General features: G+C 40.3%; 1 protein-coding gene across 2 annotated transcripts in view; it reads right to left on the bottom strand.

The window, feature by feature from the left end:
- Positions 1-3,132: 3,132 nt before the first annotated feature.
- sema3b (sema domain, immunoglobulin domain (Ig), short basic domain, secreted, (semaphorin) 3B) overlaps positions 3,133-12,020 on the bottom strand; it is a 98,386-nt gene continuing 89,498 nt past the window's right edge. For both annotated transcript variants that reach the window (XM_049580903.1, XM_049580902.1), the window contains exons 12-18: positions 10,616-10,835; positions 10,416-10,507; positions 10,196-10,237; positions 9,278-9,435; positions 9,083-9,138; positions 7,648-7,787; positions 3,133-6,550 (exon numbers count right to left, since the gene is read on the bottom strand). In XM_049580903.1, the coding sequence (XP_049436860.1) occupies positions 6,038-6,550; positions 7,648-7,787; positions 9,083-9,138; positions 9,278-9,435; positions 10,196-10,237; positions 10,416-10,507; positions 10,616-10,835 (1,221 nt within the window). In that variant the 3' untranslated portion in view covers positions 3,133-6,037. The remainder of the gene's footprint in view (positions 6,551-7,647; positions 7,788-9,082; positions 9,139-9,277; positions 9,436-10,195; positions 10,238-10,415; positions 10,508-10,615; positions 10,836-12,020) is intronic.

The raw sequence follows: 12,020 nt of genomic DNA, 5'->3' as shown, positions 1-12,020 counted from the left end.
TCAAGGTGTAATTTATAAATCTATATTACAGTCATGAATGTTGCCCTCGCAGTTCCTGAGTTAAATATAAGCCACCCGCTCAAGGGGTTAAAGAGTTAATATTTTCAGTTAAAACTTAGTAGAGAAGCCCCTTTTCTGGTAGAGAAGCCTTTTTGTAAAGAGACAGAAATTACGGTAGATGATAGAAGGAAACAAAAATGGTACCAAAAGACCTAAAGGTACCCTGTAGAGTTTTCGACCACTAGTAGCGCTGTTGAGCAAAGCACTTTTAACTTAAATATTTTTGTGAACACATTTCATACTCTTTAAAAAAGTGACAGAGGTTTGATTAGACTTTGAACTTTGTTGACATAAAAGACATAAAGAAAGAACCAAAATACAAAAAAAGAAAAAAAAACTTTTGACTATTCCTTTAAGTATTTATTTTTTTTTTTTTAACTCCTTACTGTTTGGGACTTCTTTCGGAGAAGCAATAACCTTTTCGATACTCCTTACAAACACTGTCCAGAGCAAACCTATAATTCTTTCAAGGTGGAGTACCTGACGTTTAGACAATGCTGGATACATGTTTTCAGATGTTTTACAATACCAGAGTAAAATTTCTTTACTTACCTTGTATGAAGTGTAAGATGTGCCAGATATTATCCAGGGTCTGACCACTTCAGAAAGAAAAATCTAAAATATTCTGAAAGAAAGCTGTGTCTTATATACCTATTATATCAAAATGGCATCATTGTAACCTTAATTCTGTTATGAGCTCACTGAGAAGTGTATCATTCGACCGGCTCCATATATGTCTGTGTTTAACGTTGCATCGAATGGCATGGGATCAGCTTGAATAAGACTTCTTTATATCTCATTTACCCATGCAACAAATTGAATGTAAACATGCTGGTGCATATAAAGAGCATTAGTGTGTGTGTGTGTGTGTGTGTGTGTGTGTGTGTGTGTGTTGAAGTCTCAGTGATATCATGTTTCATACAGAGGCCACTGTGTGCCAAAGTTCAATTCACCCTGTTACGATACACTCAGCTATATATGGAAATATGTTTGCTTTATTGGGCAGGAGGGAGACACACACCTGCATCACACACACTCACAGATATGTACCTGGATAAGGAAACATTAAGAGGCAGATACAGTTACATATGTACACATATACACACGTTTGTAGTTCTATACTTGTGAGCACCTTCGCTGATGAAATGACCTCTGACTAAAGGCAAAGTCTTATTACGACTTTAACTTTAAAACAAAGTCTTAACCATCAAACACCCCTTTGATACACAAACTTTCAAAATGTCCTCACTTTTCAAAAAGACCTCATGGAAAAGCCCTCACAATAATAGAAGTACAAGAACACACAAACACACACACACACTGAACGGCAAGTGGTATACCCAGAAAAATCAGCATACGGAAATGAGCCCTCAACTGGGACCCCACGGATCATTGCAGACCCACTTTAACATGCACGCACACATGCACACCAATATATTTACAGAAAACTGAGGGCCACTGAAAACACTGGGGAACTAATGGGTTCCCAGTTTGAGTAATATGGACCCAATTTCATTTTGCTTGAGTGGTGACCACATACTGTGTGTGTGTGTGTGTGTGTGTGTGTGTGTGTGTGTGTGTGTGTGTGTGTGTGTGTGTGTGTCACTGAATTCTTAAACATATGTGAATGTTTGTCATGTGTAAAGGAATGCAAGTGGCCTCATTCATGTATGTGTGTGTCTGTGTGCTAGTTTTTTTTGTGTGTAAGAGATTTAGAGGGGAGAGAAAGAGTGAAGGGAGCTCTTGGAAGGATTCTGTGCTGTTGTCCTATGGATGAAGAGGTGCAGGGTGCATCTGGCTCAGGACAGAATTTGTATTCATTCTTTTCCCTTTTGTTTCATTCCCCCTAATTTTTTATTTTTACCTCTTTCATCCCTCTCCTCTTCCTCTTTTTTTTGCTCTTGCCTGCTTCAGATCCCCTTTAGGACATCCCAACCCCTCCAGAGGCGTCTGTTCAGATAGGTCTTGGGAGCAGCTTTCTGTCAGGGGATGGGACTGGGGGAATCAGATCCTCTGATCCAATTATGTTATGATTAAATCAAAGCACAACACGGGATCAAAACACTAACAGTTATTAGAAGTCATGTGTGTGCCCAGAGACAAATTTTGATGTGATGATACAATAACTCCTGCATGACTTATTTCTTTAATGTTTTGAACCTGCTCAGCTTACCCTATAGATCCCACCTGAGCAGAGAGTGGGCTCTTAAAATGACAGATGGGAGTAGTAGTAGTCAGTAGTAGAGTGACTGGCAGTTTTCTGTTGAGTTTGCTTGTTCAGATGTAGCTTTCTGGGAAGTGGTTTTTGCTTCTGTTTTATTAAAATTGATATATTATGCACAATTTTTTAGATTTACATAAAACATTTTGAAATGAAGAAGGTTCAATAAAAAAGGAATTCCACTGAGGTATAAAAGACCTTACATCATAGCCTTACTGCCACCATGTGGACAAAACACATAATGACAGAATGAGGAATCCAAATTTGGGACAAAGTGAGAAAAAAAGTTCAATGAAATTGAATTAAATTTAATTAAATGAAGAAATATCACACTAGTATCTTTATCCTTTTAATAAACTGGACTGTCATGACTCAGAATATGACTCGTTATTATTGAAAAAGTGAACTATAAAGACACACTGTGTTTTTCCTAATTCCCCTCTCCACCTTATATTACAGAACAGATCAGGAGTTTCATTTTTAAGTAACTGCATATGTTTATTGTGTTAATCAAAAACAATCAGACATGACATTTCACAAAGACCTCTGGGAGTATTACAGTGCACCACGTTAACTTTGGCCTTCGACCTTTGAACTTTCACCTACAGACCACTCTATGCACATACACACACCACTGTTCCTTTGCCATTATATACAGAGCTCTGCTTTCCCCCAAAACTCACACACACACAGACCTCAAGCACACATTTCTCTCTTGCTCACACAAATACACACACACACACACACACACACACACACACACACACACAAGCCTCTCCTAGCGAGCTGTCGTACAGGGGTGCGTCATATGGCATGGGATACAATAGGAGTGTTGATTGGAGGGCTGTGTGAACAACAAAGACTCTAACTGGACACTGTTCAGGAGGAGGTTTTTTTTTTCTTTTTCTTTTTACTATTGGCTGTAATGTCCAAAAAAAATGTTGAGGATGAGTCCTTTTCAGCAGAACATGAACAATACAGATGTAAATCTACATTTATAAGAAAAATAAAAATCCACCACAACATATCAGCTTATCTTTGCACATAAATACATAGGAATAATAATAATATTCAACATTGTGCTTTCTTTCTCTCGCTCTTTCTCGCCACCGCACCATTGTCAAACGCATTAGCCACTAACATTGGTCATGCAATTTCAAAAGAGCACAAAACAACAGCTGGCCTAAAAGAGAGACTCAAGCAAATTTGACATCACTACCTTTGTAAATTATCTCTTACTTAAGAAACAAAAGTACACATCTAATAATCTCCATTTAGTGAATTAGTAATCTAAATTAGTTCTGTGGTTTAAAAGCAGACAGGCAGCATCTTCATTTAAACTCTTCTTTTTGCAGTAAATCCTGGATGTGGTGTCAAAATGCAGAGTCAGTCTTTTACAGGAGTCAGTCAGTTTAGTTCAGTTCGGTTTAAAGAGTTAATTACATCTCTATAAAGAAGGTATATAAATAACAATGACAATGATTCCATACATCTAAAATCCACTCACAGACCTAATTTGTGCTGCCTCCAGTTATCAGGGCCTGTGTGAATTAAAGCACACACCAAAAGCCAATTCTGTGGCAGCAACACAAGTTAGACCATAAATTCATCATAAAAATCTTACTGAGATTTCATGAATGCAAAACATAAATGCATGTTTTATCTTACACGGCCAGTTGCTTTCTTTCATGTGGATAGACTATGATATAATAAAGTATGGTACCACAGGTAGGCTCCTCATCTGAGCCCGTACACACAATGGACACTAAGGGGGCAGGCTACACACATCATGTCAGCACAGACGACCAACAAACAAGGTTTCTTTACAGATAATACACAGAGAGAGATTAGACTAAAGACAGAGAGAAGGAAGACCTTATCGTACTAAATGTCCATTAGGAAGAGATGACATCGTTAAGCAGCAAAAGTCAATGATATTAATGACTGTAACACTACGTTGAAAGTGATTCCAACAGTTTAAGAAATCAGATGGAAGGTTTTTGTTTGTTTGTTTTTTTGCAGACAGTGAAATGCATTGTGGGTAGCACAGAAGAACAGCTTTCTGCGCATTTTACCGTGCTGGATGAGGAGTCAGAGACTCGCTCATCTTATATTATTTGCATATATCTATTTATCACAAACAACATATGCAAGAACAGTGTAAAAGAGCAAGGAGTAGAAGTACCGCTTAGAATACAAAAAAACAAAATCATACTTTCACTCATAAATATCATGCTAATATATATACTGTACTGTAGCCCAAAAACATGGGTTGTCATACTAGAGTCCACTTCCCTCTTCCTCCTCATTGTATTAATGCTTTCCACCCAAACCACTATGTTCATGATTTCTCCTTGATGTCAATGCACTAAACATTAAACACAGCCCAAAATAAAAACCAATAAATAGTGATTTTTAAAGTGAGGTTTTAGATCATGTCAAAACTCTTCTTCTATATGTGTTTTCAATGCTTATTACATTGTTTGTGTGTGTTAAAGATGCTACATAACTAAAACTTGTCAGGATGTAATCCAGGTTTTATTTGGGCTTTTACTTGCTCTTAGAGATTGACGTCTTTGTGCTCCAGCTTTGTCTGTGTACTGTAAACATCTCTTCTTGCTCTCCCATTATGGAATGCCAGTAGTTTTTCCACCCCTTATTCTCTAGTGGTTTGGACCAGTAAAGCAATATAATCATATCTTGCTAGATACGACTGCTCTCTAACCATGACTGCAAGTATTGTGTGATTTATTTTGCTGCAACATGCCTCAATGTGCCTAAGGAAACCACTAAAAAACCTACTATATAATATAACCAGTTTTGCAACATGCTGATCTGTTCCACAGGCTGACCCACGCTGCTGGCATTTCTACCTCTTCTGTGACTGCATTATGTAATATGCACACAAAACCATGTGAAAAGTGAGGTTACTGGAAATATGTGCAACAGGAGCACCACAGGAAGTTGATCTATTTCTGTAGAAACAATGTTTTTAAAAAAAAGTGTTTATTTGTCTGCATGCTTGTGCAATTGCACATAAATAGTTAAATGTGTTTCCAGTTAGAGATCATTACTTTTCAGTATATTCCAGTTTCTCCATTCACTTCCGTTATGCGCAGCACTCCAGTCCACCATTTTTCTACATTGGTATGAAATCTTCAGGTAAGAAAAGTCGTGAGGAGAGTTCATCCAAAACTTTGGGGCTCTTGTTGTTCTGAGTGGTGTAGTCCATAGAGTAGGTGTTCATACTGTGAGCCACTATCCAAATATGACATGTAGCTGGCATGTAGTAGGCAAACTTTATTACCCAACAAAAGATGTGGTAATCCCGTACTGTGAACCCACCTTCCATATTCAGTCAGTGATAAAGGGAATGACAGGTTAGTTTAAGTTTATTGCCCACAGATAAAAGTGGGTTTACTCCCACGTACCTGCTTGTACACTCGACTACGCTAGTGGAACAGTGTAAAGGGATCGTGCAGAATCAATTTGGGCAGTAAGGCAGCACATGCAGGGGCTGGCCAGTGGGATGAGGACTCAGGGATCAGGGTACCATATAGTGGGGGCATCCATAGATAAATATACACAATAGAGGAGGTGCTGTGTGTGTGTCTGTGTGTGTTTTTATGTGCGTGGGTGTATCTGTAACCGTGAACACCTCCAAGAGTTCTTGGTCTCTCACTCTCATTCTATTATTCTCCTCCTTTCTCATTGTATCAGTCATTCTTTTCTCCCTCTATGTCTTACACTACGTTTTTACTCCCCTGCACTGCGAGGCGCCCGAGGGTTTGGTTTCCCGTCGTGGGTCCGGCGGTTTCTCCCCTTCCTTATCTCTTGAAGATGCTTCCACTTCTTGTTAGCTGGGCGGACAGCAGGGCCCAGAGGCGGGACGTCCTTCCCTGGAGCAGGGAAGGTCTTTTCCACTTGGTCACCGCCAGCGTTCTTTCGTGCCCAAACTTGCTCACAAATCTGGTCAACGGTGCTCAGGTTAGGATGGTCCACCAACTGCATGAAATCCCGGTACCAAAGCTTTTGATTGTTCATTGGGGGCCCACCTCCACTGCGGGGGTCTAATCGGACAGGGGCGTCGGAGGGTAGATTGGAGACTGAGGAGGATGTTGAAGGTACAACTTCCAAGGTGATGCCTAGTAAGGTTTGGGTGAAGCCGTGTTCCATGGCGTGGCATTGGTAGATGCCGATATCTCTTTTCAGGACACGACGAATCAGAAGGCCTCTGTCTGTCTGGAGTATGCGATCATCCAGACGCACCTGGAAAACAAAAACAAAATTCATTGAAATATTTGAACTGCACTATGTGTACTCGTGCTGTTTGTCTTCATGGTGCTACACACACTTGTACAATGTCTTTGATTAAATAATTTCTATAAACATGCATATGTATGCAGAATATGTAGGAGCAGGGATAAGATTTTGGTAATGCAAATGTTCTGATTTGCATTTGTAGTCCAAGTAGTATTGACCAATCTCATTTCAATAGTAGGTAGTCTGGACAGTCTGGGTCAGTCTAACCCTAACCCTAATCTCAGAACCCATCACCTAATGTCTGAAGAGTTAGGTTTATGTTTGCTTCATAAAAATCTATCTGCATTCATCTGCAAACATCTGTTTTTTTAGAGAGTATCCTAAATGACTGCCACAAGGAAAAGGAAATCTTAGCTGGAATATCCACCAGCTAAAGCAGATCAGGCCGGGGTATTGGCCCTCGCCCCCAGGGGCTTCATCTTCATCAGACGATAGCCGATGGGTTCTGAGATAGTACAGGTAACTACCTTGTACATGTGTAAAGATGATTCTGACCCTGATTAATGGAAGAGCTAAGAGAATGGCAGCTAAACTGTGGTTCTTACGGTGGCTCTACACGGCACTGCACATATTGCACTGAAAGCAACTATAGGGCGAAGCCTATGTTTTATCAACAGCAAAACCTGAACAGTCAAGGTTGGCAGCTTTTCATCCCCTGTACTGTCAAAGGACTTCTCTTTAATCTGATTTGACTTTGGCAGTAATAATCATCACCAAGAAGGAAAAAGGCAAAAAAGGCTCTTCAGTGCCAATGTCTTTATAGAGCATTTAAGAACACACTGACTTGAGTGATTCTGTTTAACAAGAATGTTGTGGGAAAAATGAATAAATCTGGATACAGTAGACATTTTTATGACTAATACAGGACTAAGGTCTTTTTTTTAGACAAGAATCATAATAAATGTTTTACATGAATTGCACATTGTTGAAAAAAATGGCTTCATGAGATACACAATGTTGTAAAACCTTTTTGTGACTTTAGACAATATCTTCATCAGATCTCTTGGCTATATCCCCTCTCCATTCTCTACCATCCCTCTCACCTCTTCCCTTGGGTTCTGTGGATGTTTCTGGAAGGTCCAGGTGACTCTAGCCTGAAGGGATTTGGGGATACACTCCAGGAAAGTGCTGCTTCCCTCAACTCCATACAGCTTTCTCTCTGCAACGCGGTGCTTATGGTGGTCTGCAGGGGGCAGCAGAGACAAGGACATTATGGGGTCTACTGTAACTAAGGACATTTACTCACTCATAACGATCCTGGTCCAGGCGAGAATTAAGAAGGCAAAAAATAAAAGAGAGGAGAGGGCAGGACAAGACAAGACAATGCAAGAAAGGTCAAGAGAGACAAGGGCTAATAAAATTACTGGGCAAGGCAAGACCTGAACAAAATAAGAACAGACGGGACGGACCCAGGAAAGACAGGATAATATGGGACAGAAACAAACTGAGCTGATAATACTAACGGTCTAAGAAACCAAAACTTGAAACAGTTTCCTGATATATAAAGACTCAGTTTTGAAAATACTTACTGGGTCGTTTTCAGTCTTGTGAGCAAATGTATTTACACATTGGCATCTCAAGAAAAATTAGCTCAACTCAGTAGAGGTATTATTACAGTAGTCTCGCAGTCAGCACTGATTAATTAAAGCCTCTGTTGGCTGCTGATGGCAAAGTTTAATCGGTCACACATAATGACAGCATCCCATAGAACACTGGTGAATATTTGTCAGGACCTAAGGGGGTTGATTTGAACATTTGGTCACATGTTTGATGTGTGACACCAAGCAAGGACTCCTCTGGTCCTAGCGGTGCTTAGTCATTATCAAACCTCATCACTCACATTGGCATCATGCATAACTACGAATCGGTGTCCATGCCCCAAATCTTAACCACAAGTGGGAGTATATCAGTGCTCAAATTTCTACAAGATTTACAAAATATACCTAACATCAAGACCATGACTTGGTCAGAATGAGATCACTTTTGTTTCTAGCCACCAGCGCTACACAGCACTACACAAATTATTGCGGAAACAAAAGTTTGTAAACTTCTAAACTGAACCCTGATCAGCGCTTTGGGGTAATGCTTCTCTCATCACAGACAATTACTTTGACCTTTATTAGTTTTACACAACCGGGCTTGCATGCCACATGATGTAATCGCATTACTCAGGAGCTCCTAAGGTTTGAGCGATTAGCCTGATTCAGTTTTGTGGCAGAAAGACAGATAGCAGCAGAATGCTGGTATTGTGGTCTGGGAGGACAGAGGTCACTGGGGGTGAAGGGTGGAGGGATTTGGGATTTTTTGGCATGGGGACAGTGAGTAGTCTGATCCTGCTCTGGCTCACAGAGACTCTTGGCACTATTCTTTTATACAGAATATACCTCCGCAGCAGTCAACCAAAAAAAAAAAAGTCACAGCAGTCAGAGCTTTCATGTTTTGATTTGATGAGACAAGACTACAGTTTTAGAGTCATACCTCCGGAGCACAGGGTGTTGGGGTCTCCGTTCCTTACATCCTGGCGACGGAAACGTCTGTAAAATGTTGTAAAGGGATTAGGAATTAAAAAGTATTGATTTTACTTGCAAATGAAAAAGTTTTCATTGTGTTTGTTTTCTGCTCAGTGTAATAAATGATCATCTGGTGTGTGTATTTAGTGTTTGTGTCACAGACCTCTTGGTGTTTGGCAGGTAGCGAGTACAGGATGTTCCATCCCAGGCACAGTATGGGTCTCTGGCCAAGCAGCACTCAGCACAGGCCTTTCCATACACACTGCAGCGGTGAAGGGGAACCTGGGCAATGCCTGTGGCTGAGCCCAGATATAGCTGTTGCTGTGAGGACACAGAGTGGAAGGACAAGTTTTAAAAGAGTTTCAGGACTCAAAAAGTCAGTTATGATGTTATGATATCTCCTTGTGATGTTGCATCTGTGACAGTTATAAAGCTACTGGGCCACATCGTAGGCGACGCTGTTATCTAGCCCTGACCTCTGCTTGGGCTGCCTATAAGGCCATGGCTGGCCCCACTGGCCTGATAGGCAGTATCATCTTAATGCTATGTCCCGCTCAGTAGTCCAGCCATTATCCATAATTAGTCCAGTGTGTTCACCTCCTAAGTGATTGCCCTCAATCACTGCTGTTGTACACTTCAGCACTTGGTTATGACTCCAGGTGTATTGTCTTTGAGACAGGTTCGTATTAGACCCTGATAAAATGTGCCAGAGTGAAGCTGACCAGAACATTAAGGATCTGTTGGGTCCTGGCCCATTCATTTACTGAGATTTTGGGTAAATGAAAGCACAGCATAAATGGCTCCTGGCATGAATCCTATCCTTCCTGTTTCCAAGCCCCACACTTCCCTCCAGCTAAGTTTCTTTTCCATGCTTTCCAAACTTTCTACAGTTTTGGCCCTGTTTTGTCTAAGAAACTGCTTTTGCACATCTGGCAGTCCCTTTTTGACTTTAAATGTCCTCAACAACCAGTACAACCAGTGCTGCATGAGCCTGTAAAACTACAACCCTTAGGTTCTACCCTAATAGGGAGCCACAACGTTCCAATTTTCTGTCAATGATTTAAGTATAAAACAAACATACCCGTTTTGAGGAGATCTGCATGTCGATGATAGATGAGGCATCCTGAAGAGCAGAGGAGATGAGACAGCAAATTAATTACCATGTCACTTCTCAAATGAATTAGCATTATTAAAGACTAATATTTTAAAATGCATGAATTGCCATGTATTGTCACTCAACATACATTCAGTACATAAGCACTCATATCTACAAGACATGAGCTTCATCTTAGTTTTCTTACTTTGAAGACCTCCAGCTCTTCCAGTAGAAGCTCCTCCATGTTGTTCCAGCTCTCCTTGGGAACATTGATCACCTTTAGTACAGTCCCTTTGTCTGAAATAAGAGATGCAGTCTATCAGGTCACACGTCATAACACAACATCTCAGAATTTAAATGTTTAAATATAAAGTTAAGAGATAAAACTGAAATCAAATCATTCACCTGTGCCAATAAACATAACGTCATACTGTCCATCTGCGGCGCTGACTCTGTCCACAGCAATCTGTGTGAAGCTGTAGTCCACATTAGTTCTGACGAAGATAGGCCGTCGACTCATAGGGTAGACTGGGTTATACATCAGAGGGTGGTGACGTGCAAACTGGATCACATCATCTGGGAAACCCTTTGTGGACTCAAAACTGCCGAATGTCTTGCTGGGACACTGATGGAGGAAAGAGAAAGTTAAATTTATGTTCCAGCAGAAAGTCCTTGTTTATAGAAACTTGCAGACAAGCACATGAGTTACAACTCAAGAATAAGTGTTGCAAATGACTATTGTAAAGTTTCATTTGTAGTTTTTTTTTTGCATGTGCATTTTTGGTGGTTCACAATTTACTGTGCTTCAATGGGGATGCAAAATAGTGCAAGTAAATTTTAAACATTAAAACATAAACTCTGTAAATCTGAATAACTGGGAATGTACAAGTATGCACGTTTCGTATTTATAATAGGATTTAGCTGCTGCCAAGTGCTTTATAATCCAGCCAATCCACTTCTACTGTAAAGGATTTGCTATAGCTCTGCAGGACAAGACTGACTGTACTCAGAGACTCGTTGCCATGTATGGACTCAAATGTTCCATATGACTCATACTATATTTGCTGGGCAAATTTGTTTTGTGTGTTCTCTGCATGTAAACCAGTATAAAATGACTGACTTGACAAAGCCATGTCCAGCTGGCCACAGTGAGGTGATTATGGTGTGATGGGTCACAGGGACGTGAGAGATTTTCTGCAGGTCAGAGTCCAGCCTCCCTCTCTAATTAAAATTCCAGACTTAGACTTTCATTCCAGATACTAACATTTTACTATATTACTCTGTCCCGTCATGCAGTTTTCATACTTTGTATGTTGTGTCCAGGAGTGACAGTTTGCTCATAAAGTGAAAAACTTTTGATCTGGTTTTTGCATTTCAAGCTCTGAATCTGCTTTCTGTGCAGTTTTGCATAATTCTCTTGTAAGCAGGATCGTTTTCTTTTAATTTGATTCGTTCCGCTAATTTTACAACCCAGTGAGGTGATGGTGGCGTGAGAGAGGGTTTACTGTAGGCCAAATACAATTACTATTCTGCAGTCATACAATGGGGATTGTTCTGCTGTGGCAGTAACAGCTAAAGCTCTGCATAACAAATCCTGCTGATGCTATGCTTGTGTGCTTAGCAGAACGTAAGAGCCCTAATAAGCACATATTGATTGGGTGGACTGTGGAGAGCTTTTGGATAAATAAGGTCTAATACTGTAGGTGTATGAAATGCATACACTCATATCACAAGGATATTACATGACATTAATGTATTCATAGTGATATGACTTTGTAGTTTTACACTTCAGTGTCCCAAATGGAAATAT

Source organism: Epinephelus fuscoguttatus, linkage group LG7, assembly GCF_011397635.1.
Source record: "Epinephelus fuscoguttatus linkage group LG7, E.fuscoguttatus.final_Chr_v1".
NCBI lineage: Eukaryota > Metazoa > Chordata > Actinopteri > Perciformes > Serranidae > Epinephelus > Epinephelus fuscoguttatus.
Note: the sequence above shows the minus strand (reverse complement) of the source record. Positions and strands in the feature narration are given on the sequence as shown.